Source organism: Strix uralensis, chromosome 11 (genome assembly GCF_047716275.1).
Source record: "Strix uralensis isolate ZFMK-TIS-50842 chromosome 11, bStrUra1, whole genome shotgun sequence".
In the NCBI taxonomy this organism is placed as follows: domain Eukaryota; kingdom Metazoa; phylum Chordata; class Aves; order Strigiformes; family Strigidae; genus Strix; species Strix uralensis.
Genome location: NC_133982.1, coordinates 13,364,495 through 13,391,810, shown reverse-complemented (window position 1 = coordinate 13,391,810; position 27,316 = coordinate 13,364,495). Strand labels below are relative to the sequence as shown.

The window sequence follows — 27,316 nt, the reverse complement described above, 5'->3', positions numbered from 1 at the left end:
TGGAAAAATAACGAACCAAAGCAGTGATTCAAACAAGAAGTCTGGATAAATTTAGCTCAAATATTCTTGGTATGTTTGTGGTTGCTGTGGAAATTACATCACTGCTTGTTTTAATGATCAGAATATCGCTTGGAAAACTGGCATGGCTACCCGAGAAGAGCTCAAAATGGAATCTTTTAACAGCGTGTATGTCTTTGGAATTGCTTCACCTGCAGTTAGTTGGTTTTGGGGTTATTTGTTTTATTCCCATCTTGGTTAAGGAGTATTTTGACTAGAGGTTATTGCTGCTTAATTGAAAAGCCACAAGGTTTAGAACTGATACACTCTGCAGTGTGATTATCTACTTCACATAAAAATTCTGTCTGGGGAGTAAAATTCAGAATGAGTGCTGGTAATTGCTGAAGACAAGACCTCCTCCAGAATCTGCCTGCATGTCTTTCTGTCTTGCACATCAAAGAGCCTTTGAAAATGCTTTTATTTTTGCATCAAGCAGGAACTTTTTTTTTTTTTTTTGGTAACACTAATGGACGAGATCCCTTTTCAGATCTCAAATGTAGCTTGAAAAACAAAAAAGTCTAGCTCCTTAAGTGGGCTTGTAATCATGGTCACAGCTCTCGGATGTTTTGCACCTTGGACCTTTCACATGATGGGGGGGATAAAAACTGTCAAATCAAAGTCATTTGGTTTGGACGAGGTTCTCAGACACAATGGATCAAAGTTCATCCCCTTCCCACCAACCCATGCTGAAACATGCTTTGCCTAATTTTGTCATCTCTCCCTTAGAGCGCCCGTTTAAAAATGCTGTGGACTGCAGTGCATTCACAGCATGTACCTTCGTTTGAACATAGCATCCTCCCAGGCAGAGCCCTTGTCCTCCCTCCACTGAAATGAATGCTGGTGTTCCCAGACATCAAGAAGACAAAAGGGAAATATCTCCCCATTCCCCCTCTCTGCAAATGCCCACACTTCTGCCACTTGTAGGTTTTGTCACAAGTGAGGGGAAGTTTTAATTTTTTTGGTAGCCCCCATTAAAGCTTTGGCCACATATTGCTACGCAGCCTGATTCAGGACCAGCACTGTCTTGGCCAACAGCAGAGGTCTTTTCATCAGGCTTTCGCTTTTGCTCAGACACAGCTGTTAAGGTAATCTTCCCTCTGAGATATTCTGTCCTGGAAACCGGCATGTCGGAGGATCTGCTCCTATTCGCATGGAAGCTGGTGGAAGTGCTCACATTGAGTTCAGTAGAAGCTGGAGTGGAGCCTTGTTTTCTCTGCTGTTTTGTTGGGTTTTTTTCTTTTCCAGACTGCCATATTCATCTCTTTCCTCTGATGCTCTTCCCAGATCTGTACTTCCCTTAGCTCTGCTGTTGCCAAACTGCCCATTCAACTCTCTTGATGTCAACCATAACCAATATCTTGATTGCATTTTCTTTTCCTCTGCATGCAACACTTTTACCTAAACTAATCTAGAGTTGTTGTTGTCTTGGTGAGAAATGAGAAGTGAAGATAGCAAAGAGTAAGGTATTTTATTAGGCTAGCAGACATGGTTAAAGAAGCACATTGAGCTGTGTCTAACATGTACTAAGCTTCGATTTTGCTGTGTGCGGTGTTTACCCCTCAAATCTCTTGAAAGGCTTCTTCCCTTAGATGTGTCTGCTTTTTCCTACATCTATCAATTTGTTTAATAAAGGATATTCTCTCTTTCTATAAACTTCCCTCAGAGTAGCCTGTGAAGCTGTTACTGTCTCATGTTACGACTGTTAGTGCTTGGTAGCTGGGTTAACTTCTGCATGTGTGCAACATGGGAACACAGCCTGTAGGACTGGAAAGAGTATGTGGGTCAGTGTCCTGGTGCCACACTCCTAAACCTGATGCAAGGCCTGTTTTAAGCGACTTGACTCGTCTGTTGCTTCTGCTTTTTCTAGAAGACTGTTCCAAAGCCTCATTTCTCCAGTGTTTTAAACTTTCTTCTAATTGGCAGCCAAAATGTATTCATACCCTCTACATAAATAGCTCTTCTCCTTCCCTGGTGTCTCCCTCTGGATGTATTTATAGACAGTACTTCTATCTGCTTTCAGCCTTCATTTTCCCAGGCTCAACAAGCCAAGCTCTCTTCATCTGTAGTCTTGTAATCAGACTGTCCATTTCTTCAATTCAGCTTCTTCACCACTTCCAGGTTGTCTTAATCTTCCTTGAACATGATAAACTGGAGTCGTGCAAGGTATTTTTACTTTTTAATGTTGCTTTCCCTTTTTCCTCCTCTCCAGCCAGCCTTTCCAAAATCTTCACATGTCCAGATTCTGTAAGAGCTCCGCTGTGCTCCTCGGGGAAGGGAGAAGGGACACTGGTCGCTGTGCAGGTGACAGCAGATATCCAGCACCCCTGCCATGTGATGGAGGGATGGAGAACTGGACTTGCTGCTGTGGCCCAAGGGGACCTGATGGAGCAGCTATGAGCTTCATCCTACCACTTCCATCAGCTTTCTCTGAAAGCCCCAGTGGGGCTTGTCTTTCCCGGTAGCATCCGTGGGGTTTCATGGGGCTGAAAAGAGAGATGTTGGCTGCTTCTGTGCTATTATTTTTGACCAGCAGTTGCGTTGGAGTGTCATAAATGGCTTTTCCATTTAGGAGGGTGTTTACATGTGTTATTAAAGTGAAACATAAGCTTAGGAGCTGCTTTTCTGAACTCAGACAAGCTGTGGTATCGCTGGATGTGTCTTTGGTGGAGCCAGTAGAGGACTTGGATTCAGAAGAGACCTGAGCAGAGACCCTGGGCCTGTCCTCCCCTCACATGCACGCAGGGAGTCCCTTCCAGATGTAGCCTCTCAGAGCTGGGTCTGAAAGCATTTGCTTCTTTCTAAAGCTGTCTTTAAATATATGTCTAAGGAGGATGTAGCAGAAGGGGCCTGGCCATGACATGGTGCTTCCCCAATGTGAATAATTAATGAGGTGTTTTTTTTTTTTTTTTAGAAGGATGTTTAGCAAATTATTCTTTGAAAGAGGGAAAACATTAATGCATGGATTTTTTTCCCTTCTTATGAAAGCTTGAATATTAGGGAAAAGGAAAGGTTTCAAAAGAAACCAAAGTTAGCCATGAAATTTTCTTTTACAAAGTTGCAAGTGAAATCCAGTCTTGATTTGGTTTCATGGCTATAATATTTGATTCAATTGGACAGAAGTGGTCTCACTAGAGACACCTTTCATCATTTAATAATCCTCTCTTTCCAGCCATGCCTGGAAACGAACATGAAGAAAATCCAAAAGCGTAGTCGTACTTCTGCAAGCTTAATGTATATCTTCCAATTTAAAATTTGGAAAGCAAGAATGGCATAGCTGGCCTTGCATGCAAAAGCATATTTCTGAATGATTCAAGCTGTAGGATTGGAACCAAATCACTGAGGCCAAAAGACAAAAATAGAAACTTTCACTTAGAGCTGAGTCATTTGTATTTTCAATACAGCAGTTGGCTCTCTGGCCATTTGGAGCTTTCTTGGTTCCCTCAGGCTCTTTCCCTTGGGGGTGGAAATTAGCGCCATCCATGTCCTCTGTGGTCTTTGCTGAATCTTTACACCCCAAAGAGCGCTGTATGGGAGGGATGCAGGGCATCCCCCTTCACTGCCAGAGCCAGCCTCTGCCCTGTGCTGGCTGGAGGTCATCCCTGTCCTGTTCCTTCCCTGTCCAAAGTCTAGGAGTGTGTCTGCCAGGGATGATGGTGCCTTCATGAGGCAGTCTGACCACTGAGAAATGTGTTGTGGCATCTGAGTGCTTCTACAGATCAAAAGGGATGATACATGTGCACGTGAAGCTGCTTAGGCCTGACACGTGTACTAGGGGAGAGAGTAAAACCATCACTGTCATCAACAACGGCCCAGTTTGCCATGCTGGGAAGCTGGGGATGTCAGGGTTAGCAAAGGGCTGCCTGCTTGTGTTTGGTACCCAGCCGCTTGGTGAAAAGTCAGAAGGAGAAGAGCGAGAAGGAGGAGGAGGCAGCAGCCCTGTGTTTGCTGTCAGCTGCTGCCATTTGTTTGGGATGTGGAGGTTGTCTTGGTGTTGCCTATTGCAGCTAAGGCAGCTTTATAAGCAGAGAGCATGAAACTAAAGGTGGGGTGTGGAGCAATGGGAGCCTTCCGTGCATATGGCCAGACGGAGGTTTGTGTGGGGTTTATCAGTACACAAGAGTCTGGGTGCAGCTCCTGGAGCAAGGGGGGTGCCCAGTCACCATGCTGATGAGCTGTCTCTGCTCTGACTCTGCGATGAGGATCACAGTCCTGCTGCCCCTCTTCCATCAGGTGTAGCTCAGGGCAGTGGACATGGTGTGTACACTTAAAAACCAACCAGTGGGGAGCATCATGTCTAAGGTAGAGCTGTCCTCTAGCAGAGCTCAAGAGGCATGTCCCAGGCTATCGCATGTAGTAGCCCTTGTTCCTTTTCCTTGCATAGCTGCAGGTATCATTAGTGACCCCAAAGCTATCAGCTGTCGTGTGCTTTCCAGTGTGATTTACACGCTGACACAATGGGTTTGCTTTGACAGTCTTATTCCAGTGTGTATTTCTTTGTGCTCTCTCTAACCTCATTATCTTGTAATGCCTTTGTGTAGCCTCTTTTGTACTTCAGCAAAATAGAAATAACCAGCTCGGTTTCACTTGAACTTCTTGGACAATGCCAATAATTTCCAGAGTCACAGGGATCTGGGAGGCACACGCACAAATGCAGGAGCCTGCTCAGATCTGGTAGAGCTTTTCAGCCCTGGCTCAGTGCTGGCTGTGACAGACAGACAGACAGACAGGCAGACAGCTTCACACAGCCATTCAGGCACCCCTGATACTGCCCGCTAAAGACTGCCGAGTTTCAGTGTTACGAGTTTTTGAGGCTTTTCTGTCCCCTCTTCCCCCATTATCCTGAATGATGGAGAAACAATTGTGTAAGTGTGGAGCTAAAGCCTTCGGAGGCGTCTGTTTTTTGTAATTCAGTTCTGGAGCCCCTTAAAAAGGCAAGAGTCCAGAGCAGTTTTCCACCCGGGACTTAATATTTTCCTTTCAGGTTTGCATTAGCAAATGTTTTTTTTCCTTGCAGGTTAAGGGTGTTTCTAAATAGAAAATTTCCAATGGCTCTGGTGATAATTGGTCACTTTGCATGGCTGTACCTAAAATTGTCAGCATGCCCTTTACAAGACCCTGTATGCTTGCTGGAAAGTGTTTAATGCAGATCAGCGCTTTGTGTGCGTGGTACTGGCATGTAAACAATTTAAAAATAATTCCAGATTATGCAATAATAGTGAAAAAGATCCCTTCAGTACTGGATTTTTCTCTTTGAAGCATTCTTCTGTGTTTCAGATCTGGTCTTTTGTAATGTTATAAGTTTCCTTTTGGGGCAGTGAGCATTGATTATAAGCTATGTTGGTATCGGTGTCTTTTGTACTTAATACATCATTTTTTCCACTGCCTTGGCAGGCAAATCTTAGTGTAGAGCCACTCCTTTAATTAGCTGAAATAATGGGTGTTTGGGTGAAATGGAACCACAAAGACTAGGCAGAAAAACTGTGTGAAGGGTTCCCACTGTCTGAGAAGCTGGCACGTCTCTCGATGTGAAGAGAGGTATTAATCAGGGCCAGGGGGACATGGCCCAATTCTGGTGTGGGCTCTCCAGTGGGGATGCTGAATTTCCCAGATAAACCATCCTGTTATCTCTCGGTTGGATTTACCCTTATCCTTCTCTCCTTGTCTTCTCACAGAGGGGTTTATAGGTGGTTCTGACCATTTTTGAATCCTGCTGGGGACACTTTATAGCAGAATTGGTTGAGCCATATATATTTTGTCTAAATGTGAGAACAAGGTGAAATAGATCATTGACTTCTTGCTGCAGGACCATCATTTGAATGGTTCTGGGCCAGGTCCTGGCTATGGGGCCCAGTGGACTGAGGGCATGTGGGCAGGCAGGGGGAACAACTTTCCTCCTGGGAACAGACCTTGGTCCATGACTGTATCTTTTAACAAATGAATGAATTAAATGAATGAACGAAATCTTTTAACCTTTTTAAACAACAAATCAAACCTTGTTTTGAAGTGTCAGCTCATTAGAGAAGGAACACAAAAGGTATCTTTGTTTCATGAAGCATTCTGACTGACTTGGGCTGATCAAAAAATTGATTTTTTTTTTTTTTTTATTAAAGAACCCAGGGGTTTGGTTTTTTCTTCCTGGTTTGAGATGGGAATTATTTTTCAGTATCTCAAAGATTTCTATAGGATTGAAAATTTTTTCTTACCCATCCAAGTGGAAAGCGCAATGTAGCACAGATCCATCATCCTTTGAAATCACTGAAGGCTTCCTGTTGGCTGTTGTTCGATTTACTAATCTGAAGTTTTTCAAAGCAACAGAAGGTCCATGGGTCTGGTACAGAGACTCAGAAATAACATGGCTTTCTGTTCATTTTGCAAACCAGCCTGCCAAAGCTTCCATAGAGTAGTATTGAAAAATGTTCAGCAATGCTCGTGAGCGTTTGGGGGGGATTGCCTTTAAATATTCAGCATATTTTAAACCTCATCTCTGTCCCATTTTTTGTTTGCTCTGTGGCAGCATTCAGAAGTCAAAATGGCAAAAGATTAAGCTGGTATAGGTTAGCTGTAGCCATCTGGTGCTGTTGAGGAATTAATGTCTGAGCTCAGCCTGGAGAGGCGGCCTTCCTGCCCACCCCCATCCCCAGATCCTCTCTGAACCAGAGGCTTGGATTTCGCTGTAATGGGACATGGAGATGAAAATAACTGTCAAGGCTAAAATGTAGTAGTTAATTCAGGCAAAGAAGCAGTCAGCAAGCCAAAAGACATTATTACATCCAGTGGCTGCTGTAAGAGCTGCTTGTGCTGAAGCAGAGGTGGGTGGCTAATGGTCCAAGGAATTAATAGCTTAATTGAGCATCGCTGAATGGGATGCTGTGTTAAAGTCATCATCTTGATTTGCTCCCGTCTCTGGAAATACCTGCACACATTATGACAAGGTCAGTAGCAGTTTTAAAGTTTTATTATTATTGTAATTTTGTTTTGAAGTTAGCTTCCTGCCCTATTTTATCCTGTGTTAAACATGTCATTTATATCTTTCTCTGCTAAATAAAAATATCCTAGTTAGTTGCCAAAGAACTCCTGCCTTATCAAAGGGACTAATGTAGCACTTACAAACTTTGAGGTTATGTGTCAGAGACAGGAATGCAGTGATTTGGAACATAAAGGTAATAATCTTCTATACAGTGTGCTCTTTTGTTATGCAGCCGTTTGCTGATTCACAGCATTGATCTGCAAACCCTCAGCTTTTTGCTAATAATGCCATACTGTCAATTTAGAAGTTCTAGATTTTTTTTTTTCACCTGCTGTAATGACAAGGCCTGAGACAGGGTGTAACGACATATATCTCTGAAATTCTTATGGTACCCTTTATTATTAATGAGACTTATTTTTGTTCTGTTTCTCTGAACTGGGACAGTAGTCTGTTGCACTTTAAAATTTATACTCTTGTAACCGTTGAATGGCAATAAAATAACACTGCTTTTTAATTGATAACCGCTGTTTCCATTGGGATATTTTTAAAAACAAAATTAGTCTTGCCCGTAGCTTTTGTAAAAGGCTGTTACTGCAAAGCCAAGCTTAAAGGATGCTTGCAAAGTATAAAACATTGAAATCAAGAGTGGGAAATATTTCCAGTTAGTTGCTTTGATATAGGCTGTTAAGCTGTGTGAGGAATAGATGAAGGATGCGTTTTTAATGTCGGCAAATGCCTCCTGTTTTACCCTTACAAGCAGTGCTTGGTTTGCTTACAGTCACCAGAAATCAAGCAAAGAAAAGAAGCCATGGATCTATGAAGTTAAATAAATATGATACAGAGATAGGGCACTGAATGATAGCAAGTAAACCCCATGGCTTTATTTTCATTGACATTCAAACATGTTGGAGGAACGAACCCACATGATACCACCTCAGTTCAAATAGGCTTCATCTGTCTTGTTTCCTGCTGCAAGCTCAGAAGAGGGGTGCTGATCTGGGACAGCACTTTTAGAGAAACCTGTGCCAACGCAGGAACTCTGTCCCAGATCTGTGTGCAATAAAGCAGAAACTAAAGGAAATCATAATGGGCCTGTAAGAGCTTCTGGAGTTTCTAGCAGCCTTTTATTACAGGAATATCCCAAGAAATACTGATAGAATGTCATAAGTTGCTCCACTGTACTGCATATAGCCATATGCGTTGTCAAACAGTAATGTAGACCCTATTGTGCGAAGTGCAGAAGCCAGTTCCTAAATCCATGCCATCTAAGAATTGAAAGCACTTTGTTACATCCAGGCTTAAATGCTCAGCATGTTGCACGATCAAGTCCAAAATTAGAGGTTCAATATTATTCAGCTTTAGTATTGCTCTCTTATGCTCAAGGCTATATGCAAGTGAGGTGACCCTATTTTGAAAGCCAGAGAGAGCTCGAGTAAAGAGCATGAGATTTGTAGGGTTAAAACCATAGGCAGAATTTCTTTGGATTTTGGCCCAGATTTCTGCTAAAAATGGCTGATGCATGTATTGGCAAAACTTTATTCCCAGCCTACATGAATGCCAGTACTGATGATAATTCAGTCATGCATCTTGTAGAAATAAAACAGTCTTTAGTCAGTAGAATGTAATTTTCCTTTTTTTCCTCTACTGGTGAGTATAAATTAAGCTTATAAAACATGCTGCTTCTTGTTTTCTGTTTGTATGTCAGAAGTCAATATATTATTTCTTAAGTCACCAGAAAGTCTTCTATTAATTGGGGAATTTGGTTGGTGAGATGCTTAGATTTGCAATGTATGGCTTCTGTGTTTTTTTGGAACTTAGGAATGGATGGCCCACCTTCTCTCGTTTAACGTTTGAAAGCTCAAGTTAACTCTGACAGAATCATGTGAGTACAGCAGTTGGTTGAGGACAAGCTTTTTTATCACATTGTATCTCACCAGTTTTGCTCTTTTCAGGCTTGTAAGTAGTTGAATTGGAAGGTCTTTTTTTTGCTGAAGTCCTTTGGCAGCTTTTTTCCTCGGGTCTTAGGCAGGAGATCAATTTACTCTGCAGAATGCAGTCATAGAAGTTTTTATGACAGTTACATAAGAAACTTGAATAATGAGCAGCATTATCTTTCTGCCAAGAATATTTAAATATAAATATATTGGTTTCAAACAGTAGAATTGCCCAGATTTCTTATAGGCAATGAAGCTTTTATTGACTTCTACTTGATGGATGTTCAGATGTTCAAAACTGGACACTTTTGGTTAGATCAATAAAAATTTGCCTAAGACAAGACAAAAATTGAATTTAAGGACTAAAATTAGTATCCCAAAGAGACTGATTAAACTGCCAACTAACTCTGGGAGCATGTAAACTCTGTGAAGCCAGCCATTTGAGACCTCCCCATTCCTGGAGAGCCCAGAAGTCTACACCTAATGCACATGAGCAGACTGCGATGGTTGATGGCCAGCCCATGATCTCCCAACAGCGGTGATGGCAGCAGTGGTTGTAACTAAGCCATTGCACTACAAAGGGCTTAGGAAGTTTTGAGGGGGCCAAAAATGTAAGAGGAAGCATGACACATTAGCCAAGTAGTTTTGTGAAGTAGTCATTTGGTAAAACACAGAAGTGGTCTTGGGATTAGCATCTAGCTTGTGGAGTTCCTCCTTCCCCAGTTATGACATTGTGGTCCTTCTTGTGCTCCCTGGCCAGCTGATTTGGTAGTCCTTCCTGCACAGTGGAGCAGGTCCAACAGGAGAGGTGGAAAATGCTCCTGTAAGAAGAGCTCTGGTGTGCAGGATGTGTGAGAGTTTGGCTGGAGACCTCTCTGATAGTTGAGGAAGTGACACTGGCATCTCCCAGATCCTGAATGAATCTCTGACCATGAGATACTCATAACTTCACCTACCTGATTTAAAAAGAAAGAAAGATGGTCCTGCTCAATTCTTTGGCAGAAAGGGTGTGCCTTTACGTGTGGAATGGCTGCAGAGGTGGGTCTTGAGTGATTGTCTCCAAAATCAGGATTGAGGCTGGAAGGAAGTAAAATTTATCCCTCCTTTAAGTATTTTTTTAGGAACCAGATTAAAGTTGCTGTGCTCTGCCAGCCCTGATTTGCAGGGCTTCCTGCTCAGCTTTCCAGCTGTTTTGTATCTGCGATATGAGGCATTTTTTCCTTCAAGGGGAATTCCAGTGCTCCTCTCTAGGTTCAGGATTTCATCACAGGGCGCCGAGCACAGGGAGGTTGCATGTTCCAGTAACTGCAGTGTTTGCTTGGATCTGTACTTCTTGGTTTTACTTAGTCCCGTCCTGAGTTGTTTAGACTGGAGAACTGTTTTGTTCTAAAGTTCTCTCTTCTATCACCCTTTAAACAGTTACTTGCCTAAGAATCATTTGCATTTCCTACCTTTGGTGTCCATTAAAAAGAGAATTAAATCATATGCAATATTCTTAGAGATCCCTTATGGTTGTTTGGTCTGCTCTAAAAGACTGGACCAAATGCTGAATGAATTTCTTTTCCCATGTACCCCCTAAAACTACAGAATTATGAAGGCACTGCACCTATTAACATGAACTCTGAGATGGTGTTTATTATGCTGTAATTTAACACCACATTCATCTGCCTTGATTTCTGCTGCTTGTCCTTCACACGTTCTGCATCATCTGAGAAAGGTTATTGATGTGGGCACAATTTTAATGGCACGAATCTCTGGAGCCGTCTCCGATGTCTGAGTGATTTGAGCTTCGTTTAAATAATTGATGAGAAGTGTTAGTCAGAATCTATTGGTGATTCAGACTCCATTATTCAAAGATATTTACTGACAGTTATAGATTGTTCCAGATTTACTTCTTTTTCTAGGCTGCATTAAACTAGGCCCTGCATGACATATGTGTCTATTTTTAAAAAAAATCCTTGTTGACCTATGTGAAAATCTGTGGGTTTAAGGGCTTAACCAGTTGCAAATAAGCAATAATAATTAATAATGTGCAGGAAAAAGTGACTATGAAACAGTCTCTTTTCAAGTGAAAAGTGCTTCTTTTCTCTGTCTTGCATGTTGTTCATGAGTGGACCTGAACATCTTACTCGTAATCCAGTGACTTTCCTGCAGATTTCCCTGGCCTGGTAGTGGGGGGGTAGGTGAGTGTGAGACTTCATGGCTGCCTCTTTGTTGGCCGCCCACCGCAAACATCTTCTCTAATGGCTTGCAGCTTTTAATATTTGACGTGTAAAAGCTCTTCTGGCTCCTAATGACATTTAAAAAAAAAAAAGACTAGCCTAGGATGTTCTCCAGGATTGATCAGGGTGACAGTGGGCATCTTGCATAATCTCCTTTTACTCTGTTTTTCCCACAGTAAAAATATTCCCAATTTCTTTCACGCTGATTAAGGTGTATAAAGCTCTGGCTGAAAATGCTGGAGAAGTAGAGTGGGGTTTTATTAGGCTGTTGTCAGGAGGTGAATGAAGTGTGACTGAGGCAAGGCTAATAGTACCAGAATCACTTTGCAGGTCATGCAGACTCCTTGCTTCTTCAGAAGTACGGCAGGTGCCAGTCTCATCTGAACCCTTCTCTCCCCTGGTTCCTGCAGCAGGAGGTCGAGTGTGGCAGGCTGCCTCAGAGCATACGTGTCTGCGCATGTGAGCTTTCACACCAACCTTTGGAAACCACCTCTGGGACCAACTGGAGAACTCACTGTCCCTTTTAGTTTCATGTCCCTGTTGGAAAGTACTTTAACATATTACCATTTTCTTTTATTAGGCAACTGAGTCTTGAGGTTTCCCCCCCCTCTTTTTTAATTGCGTGCAGTAAATATTCCACTGAAAATAATTCTCCCCCTTTTTTTGTTGCCAGGATGCACCAACGTTGCAGCTGTGCATGAGTAATGAACACATACTTTTTCCTGACCCCTCTTTTCTATTGTTACTGCAGGAACTGTGGACATGGGTGGCAAACAGTCCACAGTCGGCGAAGTCTCCATAATTCAGACACCTGTGACAGAAAGCATTCAGGATGCTTACAAAGCTGGAGACACCAGTAAGGCCCAAGAGTTGATTAAGTTGTCATGTGAGGAGACTGCACTGCAAGTGGAAAAGGTAGGATTAGGTTACTACTCTTTCTCAAGTTTTATTGGGAAAGAAACTGAAATACCAAGCTGCTGTCTTCCATCGTTTCTCATGCAGAAAATCTGTTCAGTTATATATGTTATGCTGGTGCTGCAGGGTCCCAGACATGGCTGGTTGTGTGGAGCACTGCAGAAACATACGCTCAGGGACAGTATTTGCCCTTGAAAGCTCTGATCAGAAAGATGAGACAGACCACAGAGAGCAACATATGTAGGAACAGGAGGCTGTGCGAGGAGGGGTGCTGGTGCTGTGGTCACTAAAACAGGGAAATACATTTTTCCCCATAAAAAGGAAGTAGTTTATAGACAGCAAAAATTGTTCCCCCATCAGTACAAACATGGTTAATGGCCCCCTAGGAAGATTCTGCTGCTTGTGTTTGGAACTATATCTTCTGTACCAGCTTCTGCACTGCTCTGCCTTCAGAGCCCTCATTTTGAGCCTGCTCTTTGCACAGAGTTTATCTTAGTGTTTTGGGAGAGTACCTGCATGTCAGGCCCAGGCATATTGACCATCTGCAAAACAGGAAATCCTACACCTCGCAGCAGAGCTGTGCAAAAGCTTTTTCTGTTGGTCCGTGAAAAATGGATTTACACTCACCATTCTGTGCCTTGGGCAATTTTGTGGTAAAGTCATACAAATACTAAAGCAAAAACCCAACAAATTAATATAATTAATATCACTGGTGATTATAATGGCTACTAGACTTTATGACATTCTCAGTTAACCACAGTGACAGTGGGTGTGCATTTGCATGGGCACAAATTAACACATAGCTCTAGAAATGCTCTCGTTCTCTCCCTTCACAGAGAGTTTATTTTGCTGTATTCTCTTCACCAGTGTCAGCTTTTAGGTATTGCAGCAGCATATGGAGATCTGCAGGCGGTGAGGTATTTACTGAAGGAAGCGTTAGTGGCGTTACCAACAGAACCTAATGATGACAATGCAGCTGTGGTGGCTGCGTATTTTGGACATAAGGATATTGTGAAAGAGCTGCTGGATTCCTTGCATGGTAAGACTATTGGGTTGCCTCTGCCTTTCCTCAAGCTTTTTGGTGGCTGTGTGCTATAGCTTCAAGCAGGCATTTATTTATTTTTTTCACATTCCTTGAAAGGGGAGGGACTTAGTCATGGGAAAGTGTGTGGAGGGATCTAATCTCTGCTGTGTTTGAAGAAAACTTCCCCCATGGGGGGAAAAACACATGCTTAAAAATATTCCATGTTTGCAAATTGGAAGTGGAGGAAGATGCCATTTAGATAATTCATTCCCATCAGCCCTCACAGCTGGGTAATGTCCCAGACCCTACAGAGAAATTAGGGAATTTTCAGGAAACAGCATCATCCCACTCTGCTGATCCAGCAGACACAGTGGTGCTGGGAGTGAGACTTCAGCATGACCGTCTGTCGAGCAGTAGTTTGGGTGCACAGCTGGCAACATGCTCTATGCTCTCTTGTTTTGATTTTCAGGGGAATTCCTTCTTTAGAATCATCATTATATTTTAGTTATGTTTTATTTTAAAAATTATTTTATAGCAGAACAGAGACATTTTTAGACCCAGACACAATTCTTAAGACAGCTGTGGGGGCGAGGGGAAGAGCATTACTCTGAGACAGGGCCAGGAACTGTGTCTGGGTCCCCTGTTGCTCTCATGGTGTACTGTGGGCATGGCAGCTGCTTCTCACCAGGACCCTCTATGGATTTGGGGTCCAGCAGCCAGGGCGAATCGCTGTCTTGACCTCAGACACTGCAGTAGCCGCAGCAGCTAAGCTAGGCCTCTGCAATATTTGACCTGAATACAGCTCTGGCTCCTCACTGGAGCTGTATACTTGCCAGTGACCTCAATGACAATGGGAATAACCTGTTGGGAAACCTGCTTATTTGATGTTCTTAAACTGTTAGAGCACTAATAAGCCAAAGAAACATGCTGCTTTGGGGGATGCAATTAAACGTAATATTTCCTTCAGACAGAAAGGAGGCTGACAATGCTGGTTTTGTAAGCTAGCAGCAAAAGTTAAATTACATTAATATAATACTCTCAGTAATGAAAAGTGACTTGAGTAGTTTCTGGAAACTTAGCTCAGTTTAGAATCGACCAAATTCCCTTAAACCCTTGCTTCAGGGGGGTCAGGGAAGGTGCTTCATACAAACAGCAGCTTTCAGAAGTTTTTATGCAGGATTTTCCATTTATTTCCTTGGGAAGTTACACAGAAACCAATCACAGGACTTAGGAATAAATTGCATGAATTTGCAGTTTGGCTAATGCACTGCAGTGATTCTCTCTGGCTCAGCGTGAACTTCTTGGGGCTTACAGCTGAAGTGGAGCCCAGTTTTTGCAGCATAAGGGTGAGTGATTTAGTCAAGTCGTTAAGAATGCAAAGAGCGGTGTAATTTCCACATGGAGAAACTGCAAAAAGAAGTTGGCATGTAAACTTGGGCTTGTGGACATTTCTGTAAGCATTTCAAAGGGGATGTAGATTTGTAAAGTAAATGGGGGTGATATTGTGAATTGGGGAAGATTTGAGGACTGCTTAGTGTTAGCAGAAATAATCCTGTCATGGGCATTTAGGTACATGCACAGAATTATGCACACCTAGAGGATAGCAGCATTCTACAGACAAAACATTAATTCCGCAAAAAAAGCAGTTTTGGGATGACTAAAACATTAGCAAATCAATGAGGAAATCAGAACATGTTATTTTAGTTTTGAGCCTTAAATGTCATTTGTCTAACTTTGCTATGAATTGCTAGTAAAGAATTCACCCAAAATGGAATATTTCAAGGGGAAATTAATTTTTTTTTTGTGGGAGACTTTGGGTTGCAGTGAAAACAAAATAAAGCAATTATTTTGTGTTGTCTGAAACATTTTTTTTTTTTTGCTTTATTCATCCAGTAGCATGAAAAGTCATCTGTTTTTCCCCATTCTTTGTATCCCCTCTCATAAACTTGGAAGAAGTGGCCTATCTTGGATGTTTGAATCTAATGTCTGTTGCATCAGGCCCGTTGTCTCTGGATGCAAAGACTCCTGGTCATCCCTTGCTACCTGTTTGGGAATAGATGTTTGATTTTTCTGCTCGTAGCCTAGCAGGCATCCTCAGAACCTTCTGCTGTTGCTAGCTTATGCATGGTTAGATCAGGGACAGTCAAAAAAGTTTGCCCATTAGCTGGGTAGGTAATGAAGAACAGTTAAGCAAAGCTGAAAACTTTGTGCCTGACCAGTTTAGGGCTCTTCTGTAACACGCTCTTGCACTGCAGTCTGCTCCTTTGTCCTCAGGAGCTTCGCCCTATCCCTTTGCACAGCCATTATTTGTGGATGACTCTTGCACGTCACAGCCCGGTGGCATCAACTAAGTCAAATGCCGTATCTTTTTGGTAGGTCCTAGTACTTGCCAACAACTCCTGAACTGGATGCTGGCCATAGCCTGCCAGCAGGGACATTTGGACGTAGTAAAACTCCTAATTCGTGCCTACAGTGCTGACCCAGAGAGCTGTGCAGTCAGGAGGAATGAGTTTCCAGTTCTTATACGGTTGCCCCTGTATGCTGCTATAAAGGCAGGTATGTATTTGCATGCTTCACAATGTTACCCCTGTTCTGCAATGTCTTGTAAAGAACGGGCAGAGTTGTTCACTTCTGGGAAGGTAGCAGTGTGGACTGTTTTGCCTGGAATTGTCCTGGATTTCTGGTGGGATAAATTAATATAAGATTGGCTCTGAATCTTTTGACTTAGCCAAATTTAAGTCAGGGCCTTCTTAAGTTAGATTACTGTAAATACTGAGAGGCTGAACTTTCCTCTATAAACTCCTAGGGAAAAGACCCTTCAAAAATAGAAACCTTGCAAGTAGAAGCATTATTGTTATGGACACTCTGGCATGCATACTTGATTTAGGCTGAATAATTTACACTTCAAAACACAGCTGTCTGTATAGTTTAATAAGACATGGAAAAAGGAGAAAAAAGAGCCTCAGCCAGTGCTTTTACGTAGTGTCTTTGTTGTCTCAGTTTGACCAAACTAAATCCTACCACTGGAGGAAACAGTCTTTATACAGTTCAGTTTCCTTTTTGCACACCCCCATGTTTTTTTTCAGAAGTGGTTATTTCCCAGGATTTCTGTTCAGCTCCTTGTTGGTTCATTTACATGAGAAGCAGAGAACAGACAATCTGCTTTTCTCTAAAGGGAATGAAGATGTAGCTGTGTTTTTATTACGGAATGGAGCTTTCTTTTGTTCCTACATCCTGATGGACAGTCCTGAATCCAGTAAACACCTTCTGAGGAAGTATTTCATTGAGACAAGCCCACTACCAGGTAGTGCTCCAGCAAAAACAGTAAGTAGCCATTTATCTGTGTGAAAAGATGTTCTTTTAAAGGAGCATCATGTTAATAATTGATATTTGTCTTTGCGTACCGGGTGGCTGGTGATTCTTCTCAGCTAAGAGCCTTGTGGTTTGCTACCCATTTAGAGAACAAGCTGTGACAGTGGCTTTCATGCCAGTGCTGAATTACAAGGTGTAAAACATTAGGCCTTTAAATGGCATCACTGTGCAAGACGCTGTGTGCCGCAGCTTCCGCGTGGCAATTTTAAGATCAGCGTGTGAACCAGGCATATGCTGCGGAAAGGAAACATTGACTTTGGGCTCAAACTCTTCCAGAGAAATAAGCTGCTACAGGCTTCCCCTGTGACCCCAGGATAATCACTTCATTTAGGTTTCTATTGTGCATTCTGGTTGCAAGGTGATGCCACAAGCGCCGTGCTGTCCCGGGGCGTCAGAGCTGAGTGTTCAAACCCTTCTCTTCCCTGCGTCTGATCGCTCAGATGCAGCAGGTACAAATAGGCTCATGTGGCTTTTTGTTAACGTGGAGCGTGAGTAGAGCAAGCTCACATCTGCTCAAAATACCATCCCTGCTTCAGATCCTCATTCGTAAGGGATGGCTGGTAACCTTTACTGTCACTTGCTCAGGATGGGTCTGGCTTTCCGGACCAGCATGGAGAGTGTTTTGTGCGATCAGATCATATTAGTGGAGTTGTACTTGTCCCACAGAAATGATTTTTGATGGGACACAAAGGCCAACAAAAAGCAGTTGAAGCCTTTTTAGATTCGCAAGACCTCTGTTCACTACTTAGCCACTTGCAAACTTTTGACAATTTTGGTAGTTCATTTGCACCTCTGTTTCTTTCACTGTAAAATGGGGAGATTTAAACTCTTCACGTCTCACAGCTGTTGGGAGGCTGAATACACGATGATGATGCTTTGAGATCTACAGATGAATGGCATTGTTTTCATGCAGCATATTTTTACATTTCATGATTATCACGTATCTTTGTATAACTAGGCTATATTCTTCATTCTCTTCATCTCTATTATCCAAGTCTCCTTTATTCAGAGCTGAAAAAGTCTCACAGCACACACTGTTACTGCTTTATAGGGAAGCATGTAGTATCTTCTATTATCCCAATGATACTTTGAATGTTAGGGACTAACAGTCCACATACATGAGCTTGACTTCATTAGGTTCAACCAGTAGATTTGGAGCCCTCCCTGTGGGATTCTTAGTTTAGGTAGACAAAAGGAAGATAAATCCTAGATAATTCTGGATAAGAGTTAGTAAAACTACATGCCTTTTGGAAGAAAAAAGTCCAACTAACTGGATAATTCAGCTTGAATAAACTTGGAATAAATGTCTGAATCACAGGGAAGAGGTCTGTTTTCCATGTGAACTTGCTGGCAATATTTAACTTAGCTGCTGTAAAAATGACTCAGCTTTGCTGTTGTCACACCCTGAGCAAAGAAGAGAGCAGTCTTAAAACATCAGCTAATTGCCAGAAGGGCCTGATTTAAAAAAAAGAAAAAGAAGAAAAGCAAAAAAACAGACCCAGAAACTTGACCTTGATTCTTCTAGTAGCTGTTTATTTTTAATATGTTTGCTTATTTAATGCTTTCTCTTTGAATTCATTTTGGCAGACTGGGCCAAATTCAGAAGATTTGTCCTAGTTTGTCTGCAGAGCTCTCTGGGAAGTGATAGTCACACACCCTGATCATTTTTTTAAAACACAATTTCATGGCATCTGCAAACAAGCTGCCTCAGTGCTTTCTTCATCTCTCATAAGGTTCCTGAATGTAAATCTTCTTGTGTAAGTGCTGTGATGCATTTTGCACTGGGAGGAAGCAAAAAAAAGGATTCTGCGGAGACTGCGATGTGTATGGCAGCCAGCTGGATGTCAAAAAGTCTCTGCTCTTGGACAGGGCAGACTGAGAACCCATCATTTCAGAATAAGCCCAGAACTTCCAAAGGGTTTGTCCCGTCTGTGCTGTCTCTGAGTAAAAACACAGCACAGTTGATCTCCAATTGATTTCACAGTGGAGAATGCTACCAGCTATGCATAAAATGTGGTTGGAGAGCTTGATTTAGCTGCCACACCTTCCAGGCAGCCATTGCACTGTGCAGTGCTGTCCTTTCTGAGACAAGAGGAGTTACATCTCATGTTTCTAATATCTGTTTCTCCTTTTTTTTTTTTTCCTGGCATTAATTTATCCCCACAGCAAACCGCTGTCTTGCTAAAGAGAGGAAGTGCTCCATTTTTACAGGAACAGGTAACAAATGCCAAAAGGCCCCCTGCAGTAAAGTGACTGGGCACAGATTCCAGACTTCAGTAGGTGTAGTCATCATGGAGATACATGTAACTTTCCAGTGTGTGCAGTGTGAGATAGATTTATTTTTCCAGTTACAGACCAGAAAAAAGCTTAAACGGCTGCGTTTTCCCTTGGAAATATTTTGCCAAGAATTTTATGCACAAGCATGCAAATGTATGTGTATGTGCGTGATCCTCCTCCAATGTCTTTATCCACTGCCTGGCTAATCTCAGTTACATCACCACCAGTAAAGAAATCTGCAGCAGTTCCACTCAAGAGTCACAGCAGCATTATCGGTGGAGGAATTAGATCACCGTCCTCAGAATATCCTGTCTACGGCAAGAGCAAGGTTCTGTTGGGGCATGTCATGTCATTTAGGAGAAATGAACAACAGCCTTTTTTAATCACTTTACCAAATGGTCTCAAATCTAAGTGAATATTTTTTGTATTTATAGTTCATCGTTTGCCCAAGACCAGTGGGGTTTCTTGTTTCTGCACAATTTCCAGTCCCTTGCCTTCCTCAGTGCATGCCCTGACATCACTGCAGTAGGACATTTCCATTTAGTTTTCAGGACTCATATTGAGAAATTCTTTCCTTGGCAGGAGAGGGGAATCTATAGAGGTTTTCCTTGCCCTACAGAAGAGCAGTAAGCTGCCCAGACTCAGGCTGTGTGCAGGAACTAACAGCCTCTGAACACCATCCCTCTCATTTGAGCACAGAGCTCGCCAAATTGAGAAAGGCCAAATGGAGAAGGTCTGAGCCGATCACTGGCTCTGCGAGTTCAGCATCATAGACCTTTGGAATCAAAGAATGGACTTTTCTGGGAAGATAGGGGAGATTATTAAGTATGAGATGGGGAGGAAATTCCCTCTCTTTGTGGCATTGCTGTTGGGCTTTCTTTCACTTAATTACATTTTCACCGCAGACTGCTGAGCCAAGTAAATCCCTAAGGTAACTCCACTGACATCAGGTTACTAGCACCAAGATGAATTTGATCCACAGTCCCTAAGGCAGATGAAGGGGCTTGGCTGATCCTCCAGTTAGCAGCACTCAGGTGGAAGAGACACTGTTAGTCCCAGGCTCTGGTTGAGGAGGACTGAGTTCAAGGAGATTCAAAAAGCTGCCTAGCAGATGGGGACACCTACCCTGCAGCATTCATAGCAGGTTTTGGATTTCACAATCTGGTCTGTGGTTTTAGAAGTCACTATCTGAATTCTGCAGGTATCTTTCTATCACATTAAATACCCCGAGGCCGTGGCTCTGCATTTTTGAGGTAAATGATACACAGCAATCTAAATGCAAAATAGAGATGAGTATCAGTCTGAAATGAGAAGCAGCAGAGATGCATGGTCCTGCTTGCGCCCACTAAAAGCAGGCTGTAGATCTTACTGTTACTGCATTGGTCAGGGTACTCAAGGCCAAGTACTTTTTTGTATGGGAATAAGAGCCTGAGCCCACTCTAAAGAGCATCATCTTGAAACACAGCAGGAACTGAAAGAGGGGATAAACACCATCAGTTCTTTTCTCTGATTTTTTTTTAATTGCAGTTTTGTTGGGAGCAGTTTAATTAAGCAGGAAGAAAAAAGAGGGAGTTGGAGTCTGTAGTGCATTTTTACTCCTGGCTCCCCTGAGAGAAGGGGAAATGTTATTGTCCCATTATATGGACTGGCAAACAGAGTCTGGTTAGCCTGAGACAGTGACTGGTGTCACACAAGAAATCTGAAGCTCTGGAATCTGAATTCAGAACCTCAACCACAAGAGCCTACTTTCTCCTGTAGGGAGGAAACCGAATGAGCAACCCAGCTCTCCAGGCCTTTGTTCCCATCACTGCCAGAATTGCAAAGCCCTGTATGGTTATATGCATCCTCTCGTTGCCTGAAGGACCTGTGGAGAACCTTTTGCAGAGAATATTTGCCCAGATTTTTGGCTGTAATTCTCAAGTTTCTTGCTTCTGTTTGTTTAGGTAAAACGTGAATAATTCAAGGGGTTGGATACTCTGGTCATGGATGCTTAGCTTAGGAAAGGTGCTACAGTGCATCCTACTTTAGATCAGATGCTAAAAGAAGTTTAGAAAAAAACAGGAAAATTTTCCTTCCCTGTTTTCTTTTTGGGCTGTGGTGTGGATCCTATGCATCCACAGCCAATGTGGCGATACCATTGCCAAAGGAGAAAATGCCAGGAGCCACTACTTCCATCTCAGTGTACTGTTGAAAGTTATCCTGAACTTCCAGGGTAAATCTCTGGATGGCATCTTTGTTATGTGTCCTGCCCAACTCAGTGCTAGTCTTTCAGTCTTTGGTGATGATAATGTACACAGGATAACAATTAACAGCTTGCAATATCAGTGCTGAGGCCACCTTTGAATGTAATCTCACTGTTTTCCTTGTTGCAGGGTGAAAAGTAGCTTTAGTCTCACAGCCAGATCTTCATCACAGATTGAGATACCACCTTGCTCCAACAGCATGGGGTCAGTAAAAGGCGGCTTCAGCCACTGCCTGAGATCTCCGTGAAGGGTGTTGCTGTTCCCCTCTGTTGACAGGTAGCAAGCTGTAAAGGGAAATAGAGGAAAGAGCATGGCTGATCTCCATGGCTTCATTTTTGAGGTTTAGACTCCCTCTGAGCAAGGTCTTTGTGATGGTTACAGGAGATATCTGATGTGTCTGATAGACAGTCTGAGATGAATCCAGCTTTCTGTAACTCTCAGTGCTGTGTTAGCAGTTCCGTACCCCATGTCTTGATGACGATATAAACAGGAAGCCCCTTTCTTACTAGCAGTTAATTTTTAAGACCATAGATACTAGAACTGCTGCCTAAAAGCTTGCATTTTCCCTTATATGTTCTGGTTTAACCCCTCTGACCTCATTTTGGCTGAGTCTCAGCATAGCTTTTGAAAAAATTTGTCATTCCTGGAAAGAAGGGAGGAGGATGGAGTATGCATTGCCGACCAAGGTTAGTTGTTAAAATGGCTAATTCCCTGTTTCTCACATATCTAGGCAGACTGCTTGTGTTCTACTTTCAGCAGCTGGATCTTCATTATACCTTTCTCTTCTAGCCTGAAGAGCCCATTCCTATTAAAAATCTACATGAAGGATGGGTATTTGGGCCTTTTCTTAACTCTTTCCTAAACCAGGGGGTTTGTGATTTTGCTAATACAGAGCATGTGATTTTATCCAGCACGGTTAGGTAGGAGAGTGATGGGGTTTTTTTCTGTATGAGCAGAAGTCTTGGTGTATATTTAATTGTCCTGGCATAAAAAGGCTTTGTTGTCATCAATATAAACCACAATATGGTACAAACAACATCAGCAAGAGAATTTCATTGCTGATTAAGCTGTATTTCTGTCAGAGACAAATTTGGCAGATCTAGGATGGAGCTACAGTGATGCTGCTCTCCTCCTGTCCCCAGCCATGCGTTCCTCCCTCCTCTTGCATCAGTACCATTGTGAGTCAGTTTTTGGTGACCTCGTCTGGAAGCTAAACTAGCTGAAAATTCTCTCTCTAAAGTAAAAGAGTAATAATATTATAAGACAGGGTAGTGCCCTGAATGTGTGTGTAAGTAGCCAGATAGATACCAATACTACTTTTGTAGTGTAGAGCTGGTTTCGTGCATTACCTGGATTTAGGGATCTGGCTCCTCTTATGAGCTCTTGGGGCAATTCAAGGAACCAGAAAAAAAATAGTCAAGTGTCTCAACACATACGTGCTCTTCTCCAGTGAGGTTTCCTCTTGCTGGGAAGATCTTCCAGTCCCTTAGCATCAGTACCACATCCCTACATCTATCCTGAAGTGTGGGGTGGCTAGGGATGGAAAAGGGAATCTGACCTGTGTGTTTATACTCTCTATTACTGTAAATCACAACTGAGTGCTGCCCAGTGATGTAAACAAGCTCAGTCTTGGGCTGTTATAGGTGAAAAGAAAATTACAGAGAGCTACATACAGAATTTAAAACATGAGTTTGTAAGCAGGAAGCTGTTAAATATACAGACTTGGAAAATCTTAACGATAAAGCAGAATATGTTTAGTGCCAATGTGAAAGCTTTGCAGTGTAACTCCCATTAGGTACTGGATATTTTTCAGTAGCAGTGAGTACTCTGCTAAATTTGATTTCTTGTTGCTACTGGCTTGCTGTGTTTTATATGAATGCCTTGTGGCATGGTGGTGAATATAGCTTTAGACAGACAGCTTGGGCTCTCTGCCTTGGTTTCCCCAGTGATACAATGGGCATAATATTTCCATTCATATTTGCAGGGCTGTCCTGAGGCTTCACTAGTGACCATTTGAAAAGCACTATGTCTACACTAAGTACTACTACTGTCAGTTTCTAGAAAGTGCGACTGTTTGTGCTTACCCTTTATTCCATTCTCCTAGACTGTGTGATCTTCATTACTTGGAGTTCTGAGTCTCAAATAAGCATTTGAGCTAGACCTTTGTTTCTTTTTTCTTTCTCTGTCTTCCAAAAATATATTTCTTTTAATACTAAATTTGGGGTTAAAAATCTTAAGTGCTAAATACTGAGAATTGGAAAGCAAATTAAATTTGCTGTCAGGTCCTTGCTGCCTCCTGGTGGAGAATTAACGATCACTTCATTGAGGCTGTCTTTGGGATGAGTTATGTCAAAAACTGAGCTTATGAAAATGTTTCAGGACTAACATTTTTAACAGGTGTATTTTGGAACATAGATCTCATTGGAATGCAATGAGGTGATCTTGAAAATGAAGCCTTGGGTTGTTTACTTGCATTGATGTCCATATGTGTTCATGTTTTCTTCTGTCCAAGCTGGAGCCTGAAATAAGTAGTTACAACTTTAACAGCAGCTTGTTTTTTTCCCAAAAGAGGATAAAAACTTCCTTGTCTTACTGTCAAAAACAGTAGAACATTATCTAGGAAGGAGGCAACTGTCAAAATCACGTCTCTCAGAAACTAAAATGCCTTCCTAAATGATACTGAGCAAATTTCTAGTGTGTAGAAATGCTTTATAAGAGGGTGTTTGCCTTTTCTTGCCTTTCCCAGATGTTCCTTTGCAAAACCTAAACCTTCTAAACCTTCTTCAGAACAGTTTGGCTGCTTACTGTTGGAAGGTTTAAGATGGAAGAGCAGTGCCTGGGCATATAGTAATTATTCCAGCAACTGGCCTCCTCCTGAGAAGTCATTACCACAGTCAGCTGATCTGTCCCTGTCCTCTCTGCAGGTGCACAAGCAATGATCCATAAGTGTTTCACGGGCTGCCTGCTCCCCAGGGGTTCCTCTGGACCTGCCTGGCCTCTCTTGGTGTTCAGACTGCCCTGGAGATCTGAGCAGCAATGCGGACCATGTCAAAGAGACAGAGTAGGGTTCGGGCTGTGGAGTCTGGATTTAAGATGGTTTCCATGATCTCTCCGTATCATGCTGCTAATGTAGGGTGTGAATGCGTCTTGCGGGGCAGGGAACCCAGCCCCGTGGAAACTCACTGCACATTGTTGGATGAACAAACCGTTAAGAGTCTGTCCAGCTCTCGGATGAGAGTGCTGATTTCAGGCGAGGGCAGCTCACCCTTTGTGGGGCACACTGGAGCTGGTGTATGGACTGGTGAAGAAGTCCAGATCCCCTGCTTGCGCTTGCTCATGGTCTTTGGAGTGAGATCATGGAGCAGTTACATGGTGGAGGCTGCTGATATCCAGGCATGATTTCATCTCTGAGTCAGTTTAATTCCTAGAAGCAGATTGGAAAGTGAGCAAAATGTTGATGGTCTGTGCTCTGATCTGCCAGATTCTCAGTCATGTAACACAGGCTGAGAGCAATTGGGATTTTCCTAACGTGGTTGTCTCTTCTTTCTTTGGCATATGCAGGCTTTGTGTGTGAACTGGTCAAACCTCAAACTGCCCTGGGTGGATCTGGACTGGCTGATTGATATCTCCTGTCAGATAACTGAGCTTGATCTCTCTGCCAACTGCCTGGTCTCCCTTCCATCCGTGATCCCATGGGGCCTGATAAACCTCAGGAAGCTCAGCCTGGCTGACAATCAGCTGACAGAGTTACCCAGCGTACAGTCATCCGATGAAATTATATGTACAAGGTGTGTGCGCTAGATGCCTACAGCAAACTGAACCGGTATGGAGAGCAGGTGCAAATGAGTCCGTTGTGCTTGTGTGAAGCTGCGTAAGTGAAGAGCATATGCAAGAGCTTCTTGGTTTATTTTCTGTCTGCTGCAGGGTTTAACTTAAGATTTGACCTTTTGCATTCTCAGTGTTTCCAAGTCAGTTGTCAGGACGATTGTAGGGACTTTTATTCCTGTACTGTCTCATGTTGCTTCTGCTTTTCCCCAGTTCTGGTGAGCCCCACTCCTCTAAGTCTAAGGCCTGAGCTCACTCAAGATTGACATTTGCTGGCTGGTATCAATTATCTGATCTGCTGTCTATCCAGACCACTTGTTGCTCCCTGGAAGGGTTAATTTTCTAAATTGGGTTTTTTGCTTTTTCTTGTGAGAGCACATTCCAGCTGCTTTCATTCACATCTAAAGCTGTCCTGGTAAAATAAAAGTCTATGGCAACAGGGGTCTTTGCTAGCATTTTATTGATGCCTGACTATCTTCTGCACTCACAGGTTACTCGAGGTTGACGTATCCAGCAACAGGCTCTCTACTCTTCCTTCTGGATTCCTACATCTTAAAAACCTTAAGAAACTCATCGCTTCCAAAAACTATATGGAGAAGTTATTTGACGAGGAAAACAGTACGTACAGTCCAGTGTTATGCTTACATTTCAAGGCCTGATCTCTAAGGGAGAACCCCAAACTGTTACAATAATGACTTCAAGACAGGATTAGCTAGAGATGTTTGATATCTCTCAATCCTTTGTCTAAAGTACTTGAAAAGCCCTGGTTGTTTTTTAGCACTCATGAAGTCCTTTGGCTCTTATCTAGCAAGTATGTAGCGTCTTGCTGGATCAGACTGCTATCATGTTTACACCAAGTCCACAATGTTTCGTGTTTTCTAGCAACTAATTGGATTGGTTTAAGGAAGCTGCAGGAGTTTGACGTCTCTGACAACAGGTTGGTGGAACTTCCAACGGTTTTTCTATACTGCTTCAAGTCCCTAAACATACTGAATGTTTCCAGAAATCAGCTGAAAGTGTTTCCAGATCCCTGGGCCTGCCCCTTGGTAAGTCAAACTGTTCTGACAGAGTCAGAGGCTGAAAAAGCTGTTGAAACAATGCAAAAATTATACTGTGATGCTTAAAAAGCTGTCAGACATCTTAGGCTAAAAGGCTGTTCTGTTTCTGTAGAAGTGCCCCTGCCTGATTCAGTTTATGGGTCTCAGATCAAGTCTTTCTGAGGTTCTACCCTGTTCTCACCATGTTGATGGCATTGGTGGAAAACTTCTAGAAACATGTCTTATATGGATGTCTTGGTTTTCTCTGTAGTTCATATGAACAGAAGTATTGTTAGGATCATTTTACAGAACACTCAGCCTTCATTCAAAGTTAACTTTGCCCAAACCCATGGCTATATAGGGCATCTATACCCACCCATCACTGTGACTTAATTCCTCATTATTACAGGGATAGCAGAACCGTATACTTTTGTGAAGTGTTTGGTTATGGTTGAAAAGCAACTGGAGATAATTTTCAAAAGAACTTTCAAAATACTTTTTGCCCATCAAAGAATTTGCCCATTAATTAAGCGAGTGCATCTCCTCAGCAAATCCTATGTGCCTGAATGCACAATAGTTTATCTAGATCAAATTATCTAAAGTCATTACCTAGAATCAATTTATTAATGCCTTAAACATGTGACAGCTGACCTACCTCATTGTTTAAAGAGACGATTACTACTCTGTGGGTGTTTTTGCTTTTATGTGTTCCAGAAATGTTGTAAAGCATCTAGAAACTCACTGGAATTCCTACCTGACGCGTTGACTATTTTCTGGAAAAATCACCTCAGAGAAGTGGATTTTTCTGAGAACTCACTAAAAGAAGTTCCACCGGGACTCTTCCAGCTTGAAGCAAGTGTCTTTTTTTCCTACTTCACAGTACTTCTCTTATTACCTTGAAGTCACAGCAGTGGCTGCCCAGTTAAGGTAGAAGACTACTTGCTGTTTTGAGCTGATGAACACAGCAATTGCTCAGAGCCTCTGAGCAGCCTGTAACCCCCTGAATTACATTCAGGCCCTCATCCACTGTGATATGGTATCTGGCTTTTGACACAAGCCTTCTGAGAACTCTTTGGATGTCTGTGGTTTTCAGATTTTGGGAGTGCAGTTTGGAAGACGACCACTGCATTGTAGCTGCAAGGGCCAACCACTGAAATATAGATGTACTCAAATGTGCTCACAAATAGTTGGTTTTTTTCTTAGTCTGGCACACCAGTGTTGTGTAATTAAGGATTAATCTTTCTGTGCTGAAAATAGCATGTTTGAATGCCCTAAATAATGCTAGTTGGCATCTCTCTTATTTTTAAGCTTGTAGATTAAATAATTCTTGCCAGTGGACATCAGAGATCCATAGTTTTACTTCAAAATTCTTCAGAATTTGTGGCTTCACATGGTTTTGACATGAAACCAAGCAGAACTTGGAGGTTTCTTCCAAGCTTCCCT

General features: G+C 42.5%; 1 protein-coding gene across 1 annotated transcript in view; it reads left to right on the top strand.

Annotated features, from left to right (window-relative positions):
- LRRK1 (leucine rich repeat kinase 1) overlaps nt 1-27,316 on the top strand; it is an 80,234-nt gene that overhangs the window by 7,248 nt on the left and 45,670 nt on the right. The window contains exons 2-9 of the mRNA XM_074880638.1: nt 11,932-12,095; nt 12,963-13,134; nt 15,496-15,675; nt 16,295-16,443; nt 24,573-24,799; nt 25,327-25,454; nt 25,719-25,882; nt 26,588-26,725. Coding sequence (XP_074736739.1) covers nt 11,932-12,095; nt 12,963-13,134; nt 15,496-15,675; nt 16,295-16,443; nt 24,573-24,799; nt 25,327-25,454; nt 25,719-25,882; nt 26,588-26,725 — 1,322 coding nt within the window. The remainder of the gene's footprint in view (nt 1-11,931; nt 12,096-12,962; nt 13,135-15,495; nt 15,676-16,294; nt 16,444-24,572; nt 24,800-25,326; nt 25,455-25,718; nt 25,883-26,587; nt 26,726-27,316) is intronic.